The sequence below is a fragment of the Penicillium antarcticum genome (assembly GCF_028974205.1).
Source record: "Penicillium antarcticum strain IBT 31339 chromosome Unknown utg000009l_segment0_segment0, whole genome shotgun sequence".
Classification (NCBI taxonomy): Eukaryota; Fungi; Ascomycota; class Eurotiomycetes; order Eurotiales; family Aspergillaceae; genus Penicillium; species Penicillium antarcticum.
In genome coordinates, this window is record NW_026695307.1 from 3,974,575 (window position 1) to 3,996,706 (window position 22,132).

General features: G+C 49.4%; 10 protein-coding genes across 10 annotated transcripts; 6 read left to right on the forward strand and 4 right to left on the reverse strand.

Annotated features, from left to right (window-relative positions):
* Positions 1-250: 250 nt before the first annotated feature.
* N7508_009860 (GNAT family N-acetyltransferase) lies at positions 251-974 on the forward strand (the record flags this gene model as incomplete). The annotated part of the gene is made up of 2 exons (XM_058467922.1): positions 251-641; positions 763-974. The coding sequence occupies 2 exons, from the start codon at positions 251-253 to the stop codon at positions 972-974; spliced, it is 603 nt and encodes a 200-aa protein (XP_058315768.1).
* Positions 975-2,554: 1,580 nt separating this feature from the next.
* Positions 2,555-4,976, forward strand: cat1 (catalase catB; the record flags this gene model as incomplete). Its single annotated transcript, XM_058467923.1, has 5 exons — positions 2,555-2,851; positions 2,916-3,141; positions 3,196-3,611; positions 3,664-3,828; positions 3,882-4,976. The coding sequence occupies 5 exons, from the start codon at positions 2,555-2,557 to the stop codon at positions 4,974-4,976; spliced, it is 2,199 nt and encodes a 732-aa protein (XP_058315769.1).
* Positions 4,977-5,168: 192 nt separating this feature from the next.
* Positions 5,169-8,459, reverse strand: treA (alpha,alpha-trehalase treA; the record flags this gene model as incomplete). Its single annotated transcript, XM_058467924.1, has 2 exons — positions 5,169-8,393; positions 8,448-8,459. 2 exons carry the CDS (start codon positions 8,457-8,459, stop codon positions 5,169-5,171), a joined length of 3,237 nt encoding a protein of 1,078 aa, XP_058315770.1.
* Positions 8,460-9,644: 1,185 nt separating this feature from the next.
* On the reverse strand, positions 9,645-10,758 carry N7508_009863 (non-structural maintenance of chromosomes element 1 family protein; the record flags this gene model as incomplete). Its single annotated transcript, XM_058467925.1, has 3 exons — positions 9,645-9,905; positions 9,956-10,575; positions 10,644-10,758. 3 exons carry the CDS (start codon positions 10,756-10,758, stop codon positions 9,645-9,647), a joined length of 996 nt encoding a protein of 331 aa, XP_058315771.1.
* A 561-nt stretch (positions 10,759-11,319) lies between these two features.
* Positions 11,320-12,016, reverse strand: N7508_009864 (zinc finger CCCH domain-containing protein; the record flags this gene model as incomplete). Its single annotated transcript, XM_058467926.1, has 3 exons — positions 11,320-11,494; positions 11,570-11,648; positions 11,716-12,016. 3 exons carry the CDS (start codon positions 12,014-12,016, stop codon positions 11,320-11,322), a joined length of 555 nt encoding a protein of 184 aa, XP_058315772.1.
* A 644-nt stretch (positions 12,017-12,660) lies between these two features.
* On the reverse strand, positions 12,661-14,006 carry N7508_009865 (NAD(P)/FAD-dependent oxidoreductase; the record flags this gene model as incomplete). Its single annotated transcript, XM_058467927.1, has 2 exons — positions 12,661-13,492; positions 13,546-14,006. The coding sequence occupies 2 exons, from the start codon at positions 14,004-14,006 to the stop codon at positions 12,661-12,663; spliced, it is 1,293 nt and encodes a 430-aa protein (XP_058315773.1).
* Positions 14,007-14,847: 841 nt separating this feature from the next.
* N7508_009866 (SDR family oxidoreductase) lies at positions 14,848-15,769 on the forward strand (the record flags this gene model as incomplete). Its single annotated transcript, XM_058467928.1, has 4 exons — positions 14,848-14,887; positions 14,941-15,254; positions 15,313-15,683; positions 15,733-15,769. The coding sequence occupies 4 exons, from the start codon at positions 14,848-14,850 to the stop codon at positions 15,767-15,769; spliced, it is 762 nt and encodes a 253-aa protein (XP_058315774.1).
* An 868-nt stretch (positions 15,770-16,637) lies between these two features.
* Positions 16,638-17,345, forward strand: nctB (negative cofactor 2 transcription regulator complex subunit NCB2; the record flags this gene model as incomplete). Its single annotated transcript, XM_058467929.1, has 4 exons — positions 16,638-16,659; positions 16,721-16,747; positions 16,898-17,157; positions 17,226-17,345. 4 exons carry the CDS (start codon positions 16,638-16,640, stop codon positions 17,343-17,345), a joined length of 429 nt encoding a protein of 142 aa, XP_058315775.1.
* A 724-nt stretch (positions 17,346-18,069) lies between these two features.
* On the forward strand, positions 18,070-20,243 carry N7508_009868 (uncharacterized protein; the record flags this gene model as incomplete). The annotated part of the gene is made up of 3 exons (XM_058467930.1): positions 18,070-18,186; positions 18,247-19,618; positions 19,675-20,243. 3 exons carry the CDS (start codon positions 18,070-18,072, stop codon positions 20,241-20,243), a joined length of 2,058 nt encoding a protein of 685 aa, XP_058315776.1.
* A 506-nt stretch (positions 20,244-20,749) lies between these two features.
* Positions 20,750-21,843, forward strand: N7508_009869 (putative C2H2 finger domain protein (Kin17); the record flags this gene model as incomplete). The annotated part of the gene is made up of 3 exons (XM_058467931.1): positions 20,750-20,843; positions 20,895-21,109; positions 21,166-21,843. 3 exons carry the CDS (start codon positions 20,750-20,752, stop codon positions 21,841-21,843), a joined length of 987 nt encoding a protein of 328 aa, XP_058315777.1.
* Between the last annotated feature and the right edge of the window lie 289 nt (positions 21,844-22,132).

Below are 22,132 nucleotides of genomic sequence, written 5' to 3' on the forward strand. Positions count from 1 at the left end.
GGCCGTAAAATTCGCCGAGATCGGCAGACCTGTCAGCGAAAAAAAGTTCCCTTCGCAGCGATGCATTTCCATGCAATGCAGAGTACTGTCACAGTCACATTACAAACGCGACCGAATTGATTTCCAGTCGAATCTGACCGCCAGTCGGCTAAGTCCCCACCGAGTCTACTAGTATACCGACACTGCCCCTCAGTCATATCAACAACAACAACAACAACAATAATCAATCAATCAATCACCGACCACCAAAATGGCCTTAAAAGCCCCATTGATACTAGAGCTCGCCACACCAGACGACATACCCGCAATAACAAACCTTTGGTTCACAGTCTTCAATGAAAGCATGAACCACCTAATGCCCGATACACCCGGTGTGCGCGCATGGATGACAGAAGCAAATTACCATGACATGGAGAACAAGCCCTACCATAAATACATCAAAATCATCGACCCAACTACAAAGGATGTAGACGGCCGTCCCAGACTAGCAGCCTACGCCAAATGGGATCTGGCCATGCCCAACCAGCGCGGCCCTCGTTTCCCGCCTTGGCATGCAGACATGCCGGCTGGCGATTGCGATGCTTTCTTTGGGAAGTTGGAGGATGATCGGAGGCGGGTAATGGGTGAGAGGAAGCATTATTGTATGAGCCCTGTCCCCGCCATATGATTACTTGATTCTGCCTACGGGCTGATTATGATCACGATCACTATCGCCGTCTTGTGGGCTTTGCTGTATAAAATTGGCTAACTTGATAGATTCAGATCTCGATATGCTTGGTACACATCCCGACTACCGTCGTTGCGGAGCTGGCTCTGCGCTTGTTCAGTGGGGATGTGATATTGCCGATCGGGAGGGTGACGGCGCTTATGTTGATGCTAGTAAGGCTGGTGCACCGCTTTATGAGAGGCATGGGTTTGTCGATCTTAGTGACCCCGCAAAACCGGGTACTACTGCTTCTATGGGGCGGCTTTAACTGGGGTGGATTGAGAACGATATGTATTCCGGGGTTAGCAGCGAAAGTTGGTAGAAAAGCAGTAGAGCTGTTCAGCATAACATGTCACTCTTCGTCCTTGTATAGGAATGGTCGCACGCAATGCGATTTGTCAAGTACGGTCTCTGGGCTAGTTTTGCGCTATTATGTCCAATTTTAGAATCTTACGGGTCATCGTGCTCAAACTTGAGCTTGCGAGGGCATTTTACCCCTCAATTCCTTGATCACATAGTTATCACATTAAAAATAGCTATTTCGCTGACACTTTCGTACTGCCAAGCTCTTTACTCTTGGTCGATCCAACGGATACTGCTAAGTTCTTTTCCATGCCAAGCATTTCCGCTTTCCAAGAAATCCAGCAACGAGCGACCACACCACATGAGCCGTTGACCATGCGGGATCAATGCAGAGACCTTTACTGTCTAATAATAACACCCCCTCATACCCTAGATCCTCGAACTCTTGGCTATCAGAACTCCTAGGAGCTAATCAACGGCCAAGGGGTAAGAGGCGAGTCTAAAAATGGTAAGAGATGTGCGTCGCAGGGATAGCCTGCAGAAGTTCCTGGGCGTTAGGCCGCGGCACATCCCTGTCACATTTTCAGGTCCGACTCAACTTGCCGGCTGCAGCAGTATGTCGACTGTCCACGGTTGTACAGTCGCAATATACAAGATATGGTCGGGGATAAATGAACCGATCCACATGAGACAGCAGTTGATGTTTCAAGGGTCTGCACCCAAGACAATCCCCCTTGATACAATCCCTACGTCACGGTGTGTTGAGATGCCAAGTCCAACCATCTTCGACTTGAGTGGAGAAGATGTCCAGATGCTCCTATTACCAAGCATCTCGGGCTCGACCGCCTCATCATCTAATCCGATCCCTGCTGAATCACATCTGCCTGTCCAGATGCCCAGACCAAGTCCACCTTTCTTGTTTGACTTTTGGTAATTTCGCCGACTGACAACCGAGCCAAGAAGTGTAGCGTCACCAATCGTCGCATATACTGTATGGCGTGCCAATCTCTACCCCATTCTCAAATAGCGCAATGATAGTCGGACATGGGCTGTTGGCTGTTTGTCAAAGGATCCCAGCGGGCCAATAACCCTTGCTGCTTTTCATTTCGGCCGTGAGCTAACGATCTTCCGAAGCATGCATCATGCCCCACTGCGCTCTCTCCTGGCTCACCGTGGAAGACATGACGATCAACCCCAACTACAGTACTATTGCGCCGGTGGTTCGATCTTGTCACACAACTTGGCCTAGGCCGTCTTGCTGAAATAATCATCTCTTGCCTGGTTGGAGATTTGCCAGCCCGTGCCACCCTATGTGGTGCCTGGATTGTACATCATGTTGCTGTCAATAGAGCTTCCCATTGGTTACCTGCAGGTGGCCTCGGTAGATGTTTTTCCTTTCTCTCAAGGTCGCATGCATATAAAATGAGCGTTGTGTCTCCGTTTCGTATGTCGGTTTTGGTCCGACAGGTTCAATTGAAGCGGTGCTTTCTAATTGTATTCTGAACAGTACTCTTTCCACTGTACTGGATTTTTTTTTTGGTTGTCATGCATGCCCTCGCCCTCTTCACGGGCCTCGTTGGTGTTGCCAATGCAGCGTGCCCTTATATGACAGGCGACATCGCCGACAGTCCTCACAGTATCGAACGTCGCAACGATGGCGATGCTGCAGCCACTGAGGAATTCCTCTCCCAGTTCTACCTCAATGACGAAGATACCTACCTAACCTCGGATGTGGGTGGTCCTATTGAAGATCAGAACAGTCTCAAGGCTGGCGAGCGTGGTCCGACTCTGCTTGAAGATTTCATCTTCCGTCAGAAGATTCAGCGATTCGATCATGAACGGGTATGTTTCCATATAACCGAGCCATACGATAAGAGTCACACGCTCATGCAGTTTTCTCTCCTAGGTACCCGAACGTGCAGTTCACGCTCGAGGCACCGGAGCCCATGGCACATTCACATCCTACGGAGACTGGTCCAACCTCACAGCAGCCTCCTTCCTCTCCGCCAAGGGCAAACAGACACCCATGTTCACGCGGTTTTCCACCGTGGCTGGAAGCCGCGGAAGTGCCGATACAGCACGAGATGTACACGGCTTCGCCACCCGATTCTATACAGAGGAAGGAAACTTCGGTTCGTATCCATACGCTCATTGTATCTGAGCAAGGCAAAGCTAACTTGCAATAGACATTGTCGGAAACAACATCCCAGTCTTCTTCATCCAAGACGCCATCCTGTTCCCAGATCTGATCCACGCCGTCAAGCCCCGCGGCGACAATGAGATCCCCCAAGCTGCCACTGCACATGACTCCGCTTGGGATTTCTTCAGTCAGCAGCCTAGTGCGCTGCACACGCTCCTCTGGGCAATGGCTGGTCACGGGATTCCTCGGTCGTTCCGTCATGTTGATGGCTTTGGTGTTCACACCTTCCGTATGGTTACCGACAAGGGTGCTTCCAAGCTTGTCAAGTTCCATTGGAAGGGTATGCAGGGTAAGGCTAGTTTTGTCTGGGAAGAGGCTCAACAGGCTGCTGGTAAGAATGCGGACTTTATGCGCCAGGATTTGTTCGAAGCTATTGAAGCCGGTCGATTCCCTGAGTGGGAGGTACGTTCTCGCAGACCCTTTGATGTTATTCCTCCAGCTAATCCATTGCTAGCTCGGTGTTCAAATCATGGACGAAGAGGACCAGCTTCGCTTCGGATTCGATCTGTTTGATCCAACCAAGATCGTCCCTGAGGAACTCGTCCCCGTCACAAAGCTGGGCAAGATGCAACTAAACCGCAACCCAATGAACTATTTCGCAGAGACCGAACAAGCAATGGTATATCCACCCTCTCCCTTCCACCAACCCCATCCATACTAACAACCCCCCAGTTCCAACCAGGCCACATAGTCCGCGGCATAGACTTCACAGAAGACCCCCTCCTCCAAGGGCGAATCTTCTCCTACCTAGACACGCAACTAAACCGACACGGCGGCCCCAATTTCGAACAGCTCCCCATAAACCGTCCCAGAGTCCCCATCCACAACAACAACCGCGACGGCGCAGGCCAAATGTTCATCCCACTAAACAAATATGCCTACACGCCAAACACACCAAACTCCGGCTCCCCCAAGCAAGCCAACCAAACCGTCGGCAACGGCTTCTTCACCAGCCCCGACCGAACAACAACCGGCCACCTCACCCGCTCAAAGAGCTCAACCTTCGAAGACGTCTGGTCACAGCCGCGCCTGTTCTGGAACTCGCTCGTCCCAGCAGAGAAACAGTTCGTTGTTGACGCGATGCGGTTCGAGAACTCGAATGTTAAGAGTGAAGTCGTGCGCAACAATGTTATTATCCAGTTGAACCGGATCAGCAATGATCTCGCGAAGCGGGTTGCCAGTGCAATTGGCGTCGATGCGCCAGAGCCCGATTCAACTTTCTACCATGATAACACGACGGCGCATATCGGTGCGTTCGGACAGAAATTGACCAAGTTGGATGGGTTGAAGGTTGGACTTCTTGCCTCTGTCGCGAATGCATCGTCGATTCAGCAAGGGGCCAAGTTACAGTCTGCGCTCAAGTCGGCTGGAGTTGACGTTGTTGTTGTTGCGGAGAGGATGGCGGATAACGTTAATCAGACGTATTCTGCTTCTGATGCTGTGCAGTTTGATGCTGTTGTCATTGCGGACGGGGCCGAGGGTCTTTTCTCTTCGCGTTCTTTTACTGGTTCGCCTAAGAATAAGGGGTCTGGCGCTACGTCGCTTTATCCGGCTGGACGGCCTTTGGATATCTTGCTTGATGCTTTCCGTTTTGGAAAGCCTGTTGCGGCCGTTGGGGGTGGGTCTGCTGCACTGCGGGCTGGGTTGATCTCGGCTGAGAGGGAGGGTGTTTATGTTGGTAAGAGTGTTGGGGAGGAGTTTGTCAAGGATGTTAAGGAGGGGTTGAAGACGTTCAAGTTCTTGGATCGGTTTGCTTTGGATGAGTAAATCTTGTTGGGATTCGAAAGGGTAAAAATGGGAATGTACATTCTTCTTTCCACGAGTCATCTTCCTATGATATAACTGAACGACAAATCTGAATTGTGCTATCATATTTTGTACAGAGTAAAAGAAAAACAACCCCTATCCTATCTGGCTCTTCAAAACTCTCGCATAATTCAAACTCAACATCAATCAACATTAATTCAAAGAAAGAAGCTGTCGCTTCCGACGAATAAACGAGTCAACATCCGCAAGAGCAGCTGCATGACGCATATCCATCTTCCTCTTGGCAAGCTGAGAGCTAGAAGAGTTGCTCTGCTTGTCCTGTCCAATAATCGCCCACTCAGCAACAGTTGCACCGGTTCCATTCTTGGCTTCCACGTCAATGGGGCCGAGGGCCTGGTTACCTACGATAAGGAGAGACGCGTATCGCGCCGCAGGAACAGGTGATGGGAGTGTTACGTTGGTTGAGTTGCCAGTAGGAATGGCAATCGTGTCAAGGTCAGTGGCCTCTGTGTAAGGACGAGATTGAGGAATATTGCTCATGGCGTGTACGATCGCGTAGTCTGAGCTGTTCATGGACCGAAGGGCCAGGGTGGGATCTTGCAGGGTCTTGTTGTGGAAGATGACTGTGGCATTGACTGGGGGCGCTTGAGCCCAGTCGAAGTAGAAGCCTGACACTGGAGTGCCGATCTCCGATTCAGGGAAGGAGATTGTCACGGTGCTCACATTATCTGCGAGGGAAGGCTGCCACTTTGTGGATGCTGCGCCATCAGCCACGGAAATGGGGAACTGACCGGGCTCGAATGCGTCGGTGGAAATGATGGGCTGGCATTGGACGAGATTGCCGGCCACTGTGTTTGAAGAGCCGACCTGTCTGTTTGGAATGACAACTGAGCCCCTCATTGGGAGTTTGTACACACTGGTATCTGTGTCCGGGCCAGAATGGATGGTAATGGTCTTGTTGGCGAACTTGGGGTTCGCAGTATCAAGGGCTGGGGTACCAATGGCACGGCGAATGGTGGTATGAGTATAATTTGACCACGCGGTGATAGGCCATCCATGCCAGTAGAAGTCGCGGTATCTCAGGTAGGGAATCTGGGGTGGCAAGTTGGGATCAACATGGAGGATGTCATCTGGCAGTTGTCGCAATCCAAGATAACCAAAGAGAGAAACTTGGTTGGCACCACCGTGTCCAGTCAAGAAGGGGTATGCCGGGTGTGTTCCGCCGTTGATAGTAGCATTGTCTACCATCTGTTCCGACAATTGGAAGAATGGTGCGCGCGTGTAAGGCTTGTATGAATACTGGGCATATGTATATGCGGAGCAGCCAGACATAGACATCTTGTTTGCGACAATTGAGAAGATAGCCCAGGTCATGGCCGGGCCATCGGGTGATTGTTTGGCGGCATAGTAGTCCAGGTCATCCAGCGCGTTCTGGGAAGTATAATTGGCAGTATAATCCAACGGGTAGGTGACCATGACCACATCAGCCTGCTTAACAACAGCACTCCCGTTCATGGTAGTGAACTCAAGAGTTACATCATTATCGCGAAGCACCAAAACACTATCAGCCATCTGGTCTCGGGTTGAATTCTCCTCGAGTCCAAATTGTTGGCGGAATGAATTGGAGTACCGAAGGGTCTCAGCAACAAGAGGCATTGTGAAGCCACCGGCATCAATGTGGTTGGCATACTCGTCAGGATCAGTCATATTGGTTATTGTCCAGTAAGAGCCATTTCGAACCAGCAAATCAGCATAGAGTGTGGCCACAGAGTCATAAATTGGGAAATGCTTTTCTTTGAAGAGCTGCGTGTTACCACTGGCAACCCATTGGTTGATCAAAGAAAGACCAATATCTCCGTTCAGATGATATTGGTAGTCCCAGCAAGGGCCAGTAGCCGTACAGTTACCGAAACGGCCACTGGTCCATGGGTAGATAGCAGCCGAGGGTGAGAAGACAGTCTGATTTTGGGATCCCGTAAACTTTGTTTCAATGTTCGCCTGTGCCTGCTCATACTTGGCGACACGGAAGTTCGTGAATCGCTGTGCGGCCTCGGGGTGAGAAGCGACAAGGCCAGGCTGCATCCATACATCGGCATCCCAGAAGACTTGGCCACCATAAGAGTCCGAGGTCAATCCACCGACCGAAATGCTGTCCACGTTCACTGGGGCTCCGGAAGCTTCCTTGATCGCGTTTTTTCCGACCGTGTTCTGCAGCAAGTAGTATGTGTTGGCCACAGCAATGACTGCATCATCAATGATGTTGGTGTCTGCAGGAAGTGTTCCATTTGGAAATGCGTAGCGATCAACCGAATTCTCTGGCATGACACTTGCCCACTCCATAATATGCGAACGAACGGACCTGGCGTATCCATTCTTCATGGCAGTAGAAGCAGCTGTTTTGGCAGTTTTCTTCGGATCGCTGAAAGCATCGGTCGAAGCGCCTCCGACAAATTTGGTGATGCGAACAGCCTTGCCAGGCTGGAATTTAACATTCACGCCTTGCGCAATGGAAGATTGATTGGCGTGGATGTATGGCTTATTGGACACGATCTTGCGCGAAGACAAATCCACATTCGACGATCCAGTCATGTTGGTGTAGATATAGGCCGTAACATTGGCTATACCGATCGGTCGAACGGCTGAGAAAATAGCACCGTTGTCTTCTCCAGTCTCGACAAATTCGGTACGCACAGCTGAGGCTCCATCCATCACATTGACAACGGTAGCCTGAGATTCAGTAGATGGAACAATCTCCATATCCACCACGGCCTGGTTGACATACAACTTGTGAGCAAATAGGCGGTAGGTAATCTGGAATGATCCTTTGTCGCCTTCTGGTGTCCATTTGTAAGACCAGATCAAGACACCAGCCTTGAAATCGAATGTGGATCGGAAGTTGGAGATAGTCTTGTTATCCACCTTCGCATCCAAGTATGTATCATTACCAAGATCCAGAATCAGTCCCGACCAGTGAGGTACACCACTGATCACACTGTCACCACCATACTGAGACAGCCAAGGGAAATTGCTGCCATTTAGAGTAGGCTGCGAGTCAAAAAACCCACTGACTGTTGCAAAGGACTGGCGGGTAGAGAAAAGTGGCCATCCGTTAGTGTCTTCGGGACTATCAATCTCGAAGAACGGACCGGCGCTGGCAACATTGATACCAAGGTATCCATTTGCTACAGATCCGCGGGTTTCAAAGCGACCTTGTTCCAAGTTGGTGGTACTGAGGAGCCAGTTGTCATCGTCCCATGTCACGCCGTCAAAGCCTGTTTGATATACATTCTTGCTGGAGTTGCCCACTTTGCCTGGGCCGGCGTACTGTTGAACATTTCTGATGAGGCGTCCGTTGGGTGCTCCGCTAACAAGAACTCCAAGAGATGCAAGCAGCGGCAAAACCACGCAGGTGATGAACTGGAGGTATAGGTTAGTTTACATAACTTGTTGGTCACGGGGTTGAAGACTCACTTTGAACTGCATATTGCAGTCTAACCAAGATTCTAACCAGCTCTGATTCTAGGTAGATCTAACCCAAGTTATATTTCAAGATGATGTGCGATCAACGGTTTATACTGGAAACCGAGAACGCGGGGTGGTAGAAGGAAGAAAGTGAAAAAGCAAGAAAAAATTTAATGCGCATTCCCACTGAAGGAAGTAGATGCCGATCCAGGTACATAATAAATTAAAAAGGCCTCAACTCAGGCAAAATGTGGGGATCTGCTGCCACATCTGAGTGGCAGAAGACCGGTTCGTGGTGGATTATACGAGGTAGAGTCCGGGGGGAGGGCGTTGGCCAAGCCACTCAAAGGTGTCGTATGAGGCTTGAAGTCTACGGAACAGTCGGGATATGCGGGGCGAAGCATGATGTCGATGACATTGGCCAAGATGGCCGAAAAGTATGGCAATCGGCATCCACGGACTGAACTTGCCCATGCCGGATTCCCCCAGATCGTCGTCATCGAGTCAGAGAGAAGGTTTGGCGCGAGATTTATGTGGGGATGCCCTCGCATTTGGAGTAATTGCCCGGTAAATGGCCGTTGGAGCCTAGAGTTAAATTAATGGGGCAAATCCTTCGTGTCTAAAGGAGTGTTAGGTTAGCCCTGAAATGTCACTATTGCGGTGTGCAATGTTTATGCAGGAGTGAAAATATATTCTGCCTCAGGTGTCAATTTGGTATATACTTCGAATGTTGTTCACTCTCTCTTCCCCGTTCACATGTTGCCTTGAGTTGTCTTTCAGATAATGGCTAGATTATAGAAGTCTTTATCTCTGCCGGGATAATTGCAATTGTTCATATTACTTCATTTCACGTCAGTCCTCGGTTGTTCAATTCCAGGTTTGTATGTGGCCTCGCCTCGAGGGTATCAATTATTTGACCATCATAGTTAGGTTAGATACATCTGATCAGGCTTGGACGTGAACTCTGATTGAATAAGACGTGAGCGATGCACGGCATGCTCAAGAACAATTCGCCCGGATTGGATCCAAACCATTTCTCGCTGCCCGAGAACTCCAGCAAGCTCTATGGGCTTTGCCTTTTATCACCATTCCAATGCTCTGGAGTGGTATGGTATCCACTGCATGATGGGAGGAGCCGGCGCTATCCTTGGCATATTTGGCCAGGATCAAGATGCTTGATAGTCGATCATGTCACTGCGTATCGCTTCATCCCTCCTCATCGGTATTTTCCTCATCCGATCCTTCATCATCACCATTCGGCATACCAGACGAAGGAACCTGAGAGTCCGGGTGGGCGATACTTCTCGGCTGTGCTCTGGCAGCAAAGGCTCTCTCGCCAACATAATGATCACCCGGCCACTCCTCTTTACAAACGGGGCAATTTTCCCCTTGCTGCACACGGAAGAAATTACGCATGCAATGGTCATGAAGTCGTCCCCCACACTCAAGGTCACCACAGCGTTGGCCCTAATCTCAGTTAGATGGGTTCCAGCAAATAAAGCGTCAAGTATACTCACCACAGTAATTATATCCTTACAAGCGGCACAGAACTTAATCCGATGTGCTCGGTGATCACTACGAGTCTCATCGTTATACTCCGACACCAACCATCCCCGCAACTCCATCAAAGCCCGTGGTGTCAGGCTAAGATATCCCTTCAAGCTCTTCTGTAGCCAACCCTCCTCAATCAAATTTTTAACCATAGTCTCTGCCTGCGTCATGCGCAGCGACTGCGTTGCTCCAGCCAGTGTTTGTTGTGTATCGGCAGCTTGGGACTGTTGTCGATTGGCGTCGCCAACTCGATGTAATTGAACTGCTTGCATCTGGGTAACGGCCATTCCTTCGCATCGTGTTGTGTTATTCGTGATGAACATGTAGTCAAGGAGACGTTTCAAGAACGCGATTTCGTCTGCGGAGTAGGTTGTTGCGAGCTGGGTCAGAGGATCACTTGTTGTGTTGACGAGGGCGTATACTCGATCTGGTAATGAAGGGGCGTCATCTGGGTTTGTGGATTGAGGAATTTGTGGCAATGAGCTTCTGATTTCGAGGTCGAATGGTGAAATTGCGGTATTGGCTGCTGAAATGTAAGAGGAGAATTGCTCTTCGGTGACATCTTCGGGGTCGACTGTTTGGCCTTCTGTTCATGGTTTGCGGTTAACGCATATCCCCATGAGTGGGAGCATAATAACAGGCTGAAATAAGTACCAGAGACTGTCAATATCGCGGCCAAGACTGGTTGGGCTTCTGCAAAGGTCATGGACGAGCGTGCCATGAACGCTTGAAGAAAGGCACGGTTGCTGTGGTCGTATGCTGCAGCCATATTGTCGCAAGTAAGTCTCTTGTCAGCTGAGCTTGATGCGACAGCAAATGTTGCTGTATCAGCTGCGTGGGTTGTTCTGGGGCGATTGATCTGAGAATTAGAATCGACGCGCCGACGCGCTCGCGTAGCTATCAAAGTGGATGCCAAGACCTCGGAGTCGGCGCATTGGACAAAGAACACTTTGGTCTAGTGTATTCAGAGTTACAATTTGAAGGTTTGAAGAGAAATTTTCTCGATGCTACTGAAGTATACTTGTAAGAAAATGATCGTTTTCACGATAGCTGGAAATGCATACTGTACTACTAATACATGGAGAACAATGCAACTCACATAGCAAGTTCTATGCTATCTAGCAGGAAATTTTCATCTTGAAATTCTGATATCATGCCACGAAACACAAATGCTGATCAGCAAAAAAAGACCAATACCCCAAACCCTAGACGCTCCGATGCGCAAGGAAAGCGGAATCGAATCATCCACTGATATCGCCGAACGCCAGGAAAAGATCAAATCAAAGAAGAAAGTCGATGAAGTCAACATCCAGAAAGCTGCGAAACACCACTAGTACCGCCGGCGGGCAGGCTCAGGGCTAGGACTGCGGCTGACGCTGCGCGCATCTCTGCCGCGCTCCTTGAGCCACTTCTTGGTGCTCAGTCGCAGCTCACGATCAAGCTCGGCCGAAGGATCTTTGCGGTGAATGAAATTGCAGAACCCTCCACGTACACATCCTTCTCCGCTATTCAGACGACAGCACGCTTCTCGGAAATCTGTTACGGGTGATAACTCGCAATAAATGGGCCGCGCTGCGTACCAGCGGGAGTTCAGGGCGTCGCAGGCGGCTTGCGCATCTTCTTCGTATTTGAACCGGCCGTAAACGTTACCGATGAGGTCTATTGTCGCGAGATGAGAGGTTAGCAGGTGTCGGGGAATTCGGTGGACTCAGGAGTTCCAACTTACGGTCATTGTTGTTGTCGCAAATTACCAGCTCTTCAAGCTCGCCGTACTTGCACATCTCACACCAGACATCCTCGTAGAAAGCGTCGAAGTGGTTCTGGAGCTGGCTGGGGTTCATCTTGTTCTGGGGATCGTAGGCCGGGTTCTGATACATGTTGGGCATCAGGATAGTCTGCGAGTAGGAAGGCTTGACGTGCTTGCGCGAACATCTGTCGCCGTGACGGCATGCGCCGATCTTGTAGTAGAAGGAGCAATTGACCTTGTCCTGCTCGGTACCAAAGATGGAGGCGAGATAGTTGGCCATAGCTGCGAGTTGTCGGATCTCACTAAAGCAACGTCGAAAGTGGAGGAGATAGGGAGAAAATAACCTCGCAGTCGAGGTGGCGGGCGTCGGCAAAAGGGGAGAGTTGATTTGAAAGCTTGTGGCGGTTATGCAATGCCTGAAGTTTCTGGAGAGCTCTCGGGCGGTCCATTCGCGGGCGGTCAGTTCCCGGGGTCGAGGGGGATGACTAAGCTCAGCATCGTCCATCTGGTCGACATTCTGCTAGGGGGATCTCATTGTGGCAGGCGGTGTAACAAGTGAGCGCGAATATCGCCGTAAGACGGTTTCGTGGTATGGCAGTGGCGGGAAGTGTCAAACGAAAGGTGACTCGATAAAACGAATTTAGCATGGAGGTAATATCGCGCTGAAGAAAATCTGCGTGGTATTGAATTTGTTATGACGAGCATGTGAGACATTTCACTGCCGTCCTGTCATCATAATACCGAGGAATACGTTATATCGGTACTCACTCCTTGCTGAAGGAATTTTCAAATGTCAATCTAACGTTGATGTTTGTTACTATCATGACATGTAGACATGTACCTTAATCTGTTCATAAAAAGTCAATGATCCCACCTCGACAAGAGGCCCAACTAGTGCTGCACATCACGGCTTGATGCTTGGCCCTATTTCTTCACCTCAAGCCCTCTCACATCAACTGAGAGTTCCTGCTTCTTGATCATCTCAGATATAATCTTCCCCGTCCCAAGACTCAATGATATCCCCCATGGTCCATGTCCAGCTGCAATGAACACGCCTCCACTAGGACTTGCTTTTGTTCCTCCTCCCAAGGATGGATTATCGATTTTGCCAATTGTGGGAACACCAGTACTACCTACAGGCCTAAAGCACAGTCCTTCTCGTAGTATCTCTAGATCATTGACGTTGGTTGTCTCGTCGGTGGCATCTTCCCTATCTTTAGCAAGACCACCCATTAAACGGACCGCCACATCCTTGAGTTTTTGCATCTCTTGTGGATCAAAAAGCCGCCTTCGATCTTCTGCGCAAGAGGGAAGATTCATGGTTGTGGAGTTGAGACCAGCGATATAAATCTCACCACCTTCCCTCAGGAAGATCTCGGGGCTGAACCCACACGACGGAGGGTGTTCGGTAAACACAGCGTGGCTCTGACCTCCGTGGACATTCCTCTCATGCTCCAAAGTATACCGAGGAGAGCGAACGACAAGAGAATAGCCAGCTAGAGGCGAAATATCCAATGATATGCTCGAGGACGGAAACAGATTTTTGAAAACCTGTGGCGTCCAAGGTCCCGTACTCAGAACAAGGTTTGTACATGGGATTATGGACTCTGATTTCGAATCCAGGCGCACGATATTAACACCGGTAATTGTGCCATTCGCATCTTTTACAACTGCCGTTGCCTTGGCTGGATGATGAAGTTTCACCCCTCGAGACGTCGCACTGTTCATTAGATGGTGGCATAATCTTAATGGATCACTGGCAACAAATTAGCAAATACTGAAAAAAAACTCCTTTTCCAAGTCACTCACACTTGAGCCACACTTCCTTCTTGGCTGATCTTCTCTAGATTGCCATCTTTCTGCTTCGTCAACCACTCCGGCCATTCAAAGGCACTAAGATCATGAGATCCCGCCGCAGTCTCCGCCCGACTCGTCCCGGTGTGTATCCAGTCATCAGCCTGTGGAGCACTCTGTTTCTGGCGAGGAACAGTATCCAAGTTGAAGGCCGTCCCTTTCATAAATCCCCAGTTCTTTTTTCCGTCCTTCTCGGCGGCGAGCTCAGTATGCAGGTCAAACGATAAAGCACCAAGAGGTGCAAGAGACGGCGCAAACCAATCTTTCGCTAGGAAACCTGCGGCATAACCTGAAGCTGCTGAAAAAAGTTCCGTTGATTGCTCAATGATGTGGACTTCACCCTCTGGCTGATTTGTAGACAGATAATACGAAATTGCGTTGCCAATGATACCTCCTCCAAGAATAACGGTCGACATGGCTGGTCTTTGGAACAGTCAGTGCTCTTATATGTGCAACGCGTGAGAATGGAATATTGCTTGAAAGGTACACTTCCGGTTTCGAATGGGTTTGGGTCAGTTTGATGTCACGTCCGTCTCATCGACCTATTATCTTTATCCTAAGATGTACCGGGCCGGGGACTTCAGGTCAATGGCGGGGTAAGACAGAGATAAGTTCGCCTGGGTGTGGTAGAAGACATGAGATAATGATTTCTATGCTCTCAGCTTCCTGCATGCTGCCTTGTTAGACAAACACCTTGTGGAGCACGGCAAACCAGCATAGATATGCCTTTCTATCCCTGGCTGCACCTGTTAGATAGATACGAACAGCTTTCTACAAGCCTTCATATGGAACTAGTTGACAATTTTTGCAAACTTTACTTCTTCATCTCCACATCGATATATAAATAAGACGCAAATGTTTTTTTATGATTACGCATGGAATGTTGCGTAACATGACGTTTTGCAAAGCCGGCCAACCCCACGAGATTATTAAGCCCCGCACTAAATCGCCAGTTCACGCCTCACAATCATTGAAGACAGACCCTAGTAAGTGCAATATCACATTGAAAGGTAAGTTTTGCTGAAAAGCTGCAATCTGCATTCTATCCCCCCGGGCTTTTGAAGGGAGAAAAGCCAATCGTATTTCTTTGTCTCCGTCTCCGTCTCTGCCCTAGTCTTGCCCCATGATGCGCAATCTTTATAAAATGCAAAGGATATATTCCTATCTGGCAATCGCCTTTGCTTTCTTTGGACATATTGCTTTGTGCTTCCTAAGAGAGGTTATATCTGTCTGACAACTTGTACAGAACATCCCAAAATGGCTGCCAAAACTATCATCATCACAGGTGCCTCCCGAGGTAACAGCTCCAAGCTTGTCCATTCACAACCATACACTAACACGATATGTCAGGCATCGGTCTTGCAGTGGCCAAGTATCTGCTCTCAGCACCCCAATCGCACAACGTGGTGGTGGTAGCCCGCAGCGTTGAGCCCCTCCAAAAACTGAAGGAGCAATACAACAAGCAAGTCGAAGTCCTAAATGGAGATCTGGCAGACTTCACTCTTGCCCAAAAGGCCGTGGACACAGCCATCAAGGCATTCGGCCAGCTCGACGGCATGGTTCTGAACCACGGCCTCCTGGGCCAAATCGGCAAAATTTCAGAAGCCGATCCACAACAGTGGAAGGAAGGCTTTGATATCAACTTCATCAGCCTGGTTGCATTTGTACGAGTCCCCTACATATACAGTCCTGCTCTACGTTCGAAAATAACAATGTCATCAGGCCAAGGCAGCTCTCCCGGCTCTGCGGGAGTCCAAGGGAAAAATCATCTTCACCTCTTCCGGTGCAGCAGTCACCGGATACCGCGGTTGGGCTCTCTACGCCGCTACCAAGGCCGCCATGAACAACTTCGCTATGAGCCTGGGTGCTGAGGAACCGGATGTTACGTCCGTCTCTGTCCGGCCCGGTATGGTCGACACCGAGATGCAGCGCGAGCTCCGGGAGGACCATGCCACAAATTTGGATGCTGAGATGCACTCCAAGTTCACCGGTGTCCACAAGGACGGCAAGCTTCTCAAGCCCGAGCAGCCTGGTCATGTCATGGCCAAGCTGGTTCTTGATGCACCCAAGGAGATCAGTGGTCATTTCTACTCGTATGTTGAACCCTACAGTCACTACGTTAATTATGCTAACGGATTACAGGTGGAACGACAAGGAGCTTGAGGCTTTCCAGGAATAGAGTTTTATATCATTGTTATCGTTATCAGCTAGAAAAATTTTCATGTTCATATCTGTGGTCTTATATAGCAAGTCAGCATGGATCGCTATAGATATTGACGCAAGTGCAAGGCAATAATTGGGTTACAAGTCAGCCGAAAGATGAAAAGCATATACATTTTATAAGCATTAGGTGCAGCACACCTTCATGTTTAGCATGGAATGTAGGGTGTTCATCATGTAATTCAAATTCAGAGTATAGTAAATTTCAAACGCGTACCTTTTGGATAGTAGATACACAAAAATGTAGTGTTCCTGTCCTCCGAATGTTGTTCCGTAGGTGAAGAGAAAGATGGGGGGGAAATGCGGATTCTCAAGCTACGAGTAACGAGTTACTGTAAAAATCTTCAACAAAGTTAGCATGAGCTTCAAAAGATGAAGTGAGATGCAAAATTGGTAATGTTGATGGTATCAGAAAGTCCGTTTGGCTAGGACAGGTATGGTCACCATAGAATGTATGATAGGGGCGACAACAAGGTTCATCATGGTAAAAAGGAAAGTGAGAATTTCGAGCTTTATGAACTTACCATTAGTGCAGAGCCTTGGAGAGAGTCAATCGCATTAGAAAGACTCAATCCAAGGTGGTTGAGTGAATGATGAAGAAAGAGGGAAGAAAAAAAATCGAGAGCACATTATATGTAGTCAAGAGCGGTGTGGTACTGCCGGCAAGAAATGTACTTAACTCCGGCGCGCCTGCGATCTCCAAGAAACTTCGAGCCCCACGCAAAAGCTCGAGGAAATTACGATCGCATCTTTTTTTCTCTTTTTCACTTCTCAGTTCGATTTTCACCTGTTCCTCATTTCCACTATATTCCCCTGTCGATTTCACCATGTCCGATCGTGAATTCAGCTGTAAGTGGCCGGAATCTTGACATCCTGCGCGTGCTTTTGCTGACATCTTATGGTTAAATAGCAAACGACGACCTGTCGCTTCCTAAAGGTACGATCTAAAACCTTGTTTGTGATCAATTTTGGCGTTCTGGGGTGCAGACAACTCACCTGGTAGCTGTCTTTGTCCCTTCTTCTCTTCTGTGCTTGCGGCGATGTATGCGCGTTCGACGAGCCTGTGCTAACCTAGATCCTGCGACAGCCACGGTCCAGAAGATCATCACCGAAATTTTGCCCCCCAGCTCCGGTCAGACCTTTTCCAAGGATGCGCGCGACTTGCTCATGGAATGCTGTGTTGAATTCATCACCCTGATCTCCTCCGAGGCAAACGATATCAGCGAGAAGGAAGCCAAGAAGACAATCGCATGTGAACATGTCGAGAAGGCCCTGCGCGACCTTGGATTCAGCGACTATATTGCCGATGTTCTCTCCGTCGCTGAGGAGCACAAGCAGCAGCTCAAGGTATGTCTCTGCGTGTTTGGATGCGCATTGTTGTCTCAGATCAAGTTGCTAACCTGGTTCCATTCTAGTCACGAGAGAAGAAGCAGAGCAAGATGGAGCAGAGTGGCTTGACAGAGGAGGAGCTTCTACGGCAACAGCAGGAGCTGTTCCGTTCAGCGACGGACAAGTACAATGCCGGGCCTGAATAGAATCATTTGAGACTCGTGCTGGTCATAGAGCAAAAGGGTCAATGGGCGTTTTGCAAGACTCACTGGTTATGCGGGTCTGGAGTTTTATGCGATGGTTCTCGGTTTTTTTGTCATTGTTTGGGGGTGGGTTGGGGATATACTTAATGGCGTATACGCGTCAATGCATCATTGAATTGCACATGAATTTAACGTTTATCAATAATCTCGAATTTCCTCAAAGCGTTCAATGATCCAATCTAAAAAGTACTTTGATGTAGTGGTTTTCGAAGAATTTGTCAAGATATATATCGAGGAAGCAACAAACTTGGTAGACGAAGAGATGCCTGCCATATTCCAGAATTCTGGATACTACACGGCCTCAATAAGGTGCCACTATGTTTGTGATTTTCCTCCAGTCCCTAGTAAACAGAATTAAATTGAATCTGGAATGAAGATATTGACATCTGAGTTGGATCAAATGGAGGTGGTATTGGAGTAGAACGTATTGGCATAACATTGGAGTTTCTAGGAGAAAAAAAAAGCGCTTGCAAACTGAGTCTCAAATAATCCAAACCCTGCCTGAACTGAAATTCGAAGTTCTGAGACTGCGCTTTTCTCGATCTCAGTTTCGAGATTCCTCCCCTCTTGAGATTCCACATTTCGCCCACACCCGACGCCTGACAAACAGGGCACAAATATCTTGGCACACGTGACAACTTCGTGGTCTTCACCACACTAAGCCAAAATGGGAAGACGCCGTAACCCCCATCGCAAATCGCGCGGAGCTCCCGTGGACAGTCATCACCACTTGCGCTCAAAGCCCACCATCACTATGCCTCCCTTCAAGGATGAGCATATCTTGGTATGCACAAACTCCTCATGTCTGCCCTGAATTCAGAATATGAATTGCTGACCTGCCTAGCTAATTGCGCCGGGTTCGCAAATGACCCTGGCGCAGCTGGGGTTGCCCGAAACATTCACGCCCGCGCGATACCGATTCCCAACACGCATGTTCCCCGCCGAGAAGAAGGGAGAATATGAACCTTACCGTGTCAATGAGCGGCGCCAACAGATCAAGGTCAAGAATGGCACAGAGGCCCCTAAGGAAGATGTGGAAATGAAGGACGCTCAATCTGCGGCCGACGCCCCAAAGACCGAGCCTACCGAGAAGCCTGAAGGCGGGGCCGACGGTGCTGAGGCCAATGGTGAAGCTACCAAGACAATTGAAGAGGTATTCTACGAGGAGGATGTGATGTCCGACAAAGACGCAATTCATCCCATTGAGAACGGGCGCATTGTCGATTGGCCCTGCTTCTTTGCTCTGCTGACTCACATCTACAACACCCTGAGCCCACCTTTTCACACTCCGATCATGCTCATCTCCGAGCCTGTCTGGTCTGCGCGCGATCGCGAAGCAATCACCCAATTCGTCTTTGAGAAGTTTAAGGCTCCAGCATTCAGTCTTATGGACTCTGCACTTGCAGCTTGCTACGGCTACGGCGTACCTACAGCTACCGTTGTTGATGTCGGCAAGGGCAAGGTTGATGTTACTGCTGTTACCGATTTCGCGGTCAACGAGCATGGCAGAGGTATTGCTCTCGAGGGCTGCGGTGGTGATTCTATGACGGACCGTCTTGTCGAATTGCTGGGCCCAAAAGGATTCAGCAGAGAGATGTGCGAGCAGCTCAAGCGAAGCAACATTACTGAGATTCTTCCCCCCGGAACCCCACTTCCTGGAGACGCTGCCACCGCGCGCCAGGGTGCGAACCCGGCTGCTGCTGCCTCAACTGGAGGAGCAGATAGCAACGATTCTGCCCCGCGTGGACCAGGTGATGGCACTCAGACTGGGACAGAGGGCAGCAATGATGAAGAGGAGGGCGTTCTTGATGTCGCTGCAATCGTCAGCGGTAACACCACCGAGTATCTTGCCAATATTGAGAAAGAAAAGACGACGACAAAGAAGGGAGCAGCTGATCCAAAGCAAGCTCGTCTTCCCAACTCGAAGAAAGAGAAGGCTTCATTCCAGTTCGAAGAATTCGTGCAATTGGAAGGACAGGATGCAGCAACCAACGATTCTCGACAGTACATCCGCAAGCAACGAGAGATTGAAGTCAGCATTGAGCGTTTTCTTTTGACTTCGCCTCGTTTAAAGAACGGAGACCGCCTCACCAGCGGAATTCTTGAGGACATTGCCACACAAATTCACCATACCATTATTGCTGTTCCCGATGCCACAAAACGAAGCGAGCTTTGGGACTCTTTAATCATCGTTGGATGTGGAAGCAAGGTCAAGGGTAAGTCATTGATGATCTGCTTCCGTCGCAAACTATATTTACTGACATCACAACAGGCTTCACTCAGGCTCTGCTCGGTGTTATCCAACAAAAGTTCATCCTTTCTCCTTCTGGTACCATCTTCACCTCTGAAATCCCCTCTACTTTCACCACGCCTGTTCCCACTGGCGCCAGCACGCCTGCTCATATGGGCCAATCTGGGATGATGTACCATCCCGCAGCTCCCGGCGTAAACCCTCTTCTCGTTGCTGCTACTCATAACAACCCCAGTATGCCCAGCATGCCTGGCATGCCTGGTACTCCCGGCATGGACCCCAACATGGTTTCACACTACCGCTCAACCGGCCATTCTCAGACCCCAACGTCCGTCAAGACTTTGAAGCTTCCCGAGTATTTCCCCGACTTCAAGGACCACGGCAACAGCAACGCCCCCGGTGCCACCGGTGCTAACTCCACACCCGGGTCGTCCCAGGGTGGCCACGGTATGGAGGAGGCCATTTTCCTTGGTGCTCAGATGGCTGCCAAGGTCTTCTTTGTTCTTGATCAGGGTCTCAGCAAGGGCTACATGAGCCGAGTTGAGTACAACGAGAGCGGACCATCCGCCATTCACGAATACATTTTGTAATACAACTCGCACATCTAGCCTGCTGACCGCTTCCTATTGGCTCGGGCTTCGTCTATTTCTCACATTATGCGGTTTATGAGACGTTACCTGGCGAAGTTAGCTATGATGAGTCGGATTTGTTATCTTTTCTTTTTTTACATGTATGCTACGAGTCCTAGAAAAGGCCATCTGCGGCCGCAGGCGTAGGATTGGGGAGTTTGGTCAGATATTTTTTATCAGGATAATTTATTCTGTCTCAATTCATAAATTGTCCTTTTCACACTGTATCAAACAATCGATGAGACAGGCCACCAATCATGAACTAATTGGTCCGTTTTTTAATCTTCACGTGACCTCAAATATTACATTAGTAATGGGCTTATCGCCTCCGAGGCCGATACTCCATCGTTGATCTCGACATTGACACTTCCCTCTCCACAACGGCCTTATCCGTTGACTAGAGTCTTCTCTTTCATCATTCAACTGTCGCATACCTCCCGCTATTATTTTGCACATACTCGCCCAAAATGCCGCGCGCCGAAGCAGGAAGCACGAAGGCGATCAGTAACAAGATGAAGTCGAAAGGCTTAGGCCGACTTCGCTGGTACTGTCAGGCCTGTGGTAAGTCTACTGCCGACTCTGAACTACATGCGATATACTGACCCCTTCAAGAAAAACAGTGTAACGATCAAAACGGATTCAAGTGCCATGTGAACAGCGAAAGTCATACGAGACAGATGCTCCTGATTGGCGAAAACTCCAAGAAGCACATCGAAGAATTCAGTCGCGACTTCTTGAGGAACTTTGTTGAGCTCTTAAGAACAACACACGGTGAAAAGAAGATCCAGATCAACCACTTCTACCAGCAGGTTATCCAAGATAAAAGCGTGAGTCTTTAATCCGTTGTCATTGAAAGTTAAGAGCACGTGCTAACCTGGAACAGCATATTCATATGAATTCGACGAAATGGTCAAGCCTGACACAATTCGCCTCATACCTTGGACGGGAGGGTATCTGCCGCGTGGAGGAAGGCGAGAAGGGATTATTCGTCTCATGGATTGACAACAGCCCGGAAACAATGCGCAAGCGCGAAGCCGTCATGAAAAAGGAGCGACAGGACAAGGGCGACGAGGAGAGAGAACAGCAACAAATCCAAGAACAGATCGAGCGGGCCCAGCGCACGGCAGCAGCCAACAAGACAGAAGAGGAACCTGAAGCGAAATTGTTGCAGCGGAAGGAAGGCGAGAAGATGAAGCTCGATTTCGGATTTGGATCCAAGCCAAAGACAGAATCAAAGCCACCATCACCTCCAACTACAGCCGAGTCCCCCGAGACAAAGGATTCGCCAACTGATGCCACTAATTCTCCTGCCCCGCCTGCCGAAGCTCAACCACCGGCGCCAATCAAGGTCTCCATGTCTATGGGTGCCCAAAAGCCCAAGAACGTGTTTGCTGCCGCTAAAAAGAACCCGCTGGTTGGCAAGAAGGGCTCTATGTTCGCTCCTCCTAAGAAGATGACCGAGCAAGAGAGAATCATGAAGGCCGAGATGGAGGCTATGGAACGCAAGCGGTCTCATCCTGGTTCTGGTTTTAACAATGCCAAGCGTCCCAAGGTGACTTGAAGCGTGGCTTGCCATGTGTCTTCTATATTCCAAAACCGCGTCCTGCGACTCACGTCAATCTAATGCCGATGCACGAAACAGGACAAGTTGCACATCTTTGCATACATATTCTACGACGCAAACTTCTTTTCTGGCAATATAAGCTATTGGGAATGTGCAACTCCCAATTTCAATGGTGTTTGTGAAATCAAGTTCAACTAATTGGTCGGTCCTGTACATTGATGGATCCAGCGTCCGTTTGTTGTCTTCTTCTGCAGGGATGGCTAATTTGCAGGTCTAGCTTTTGGGC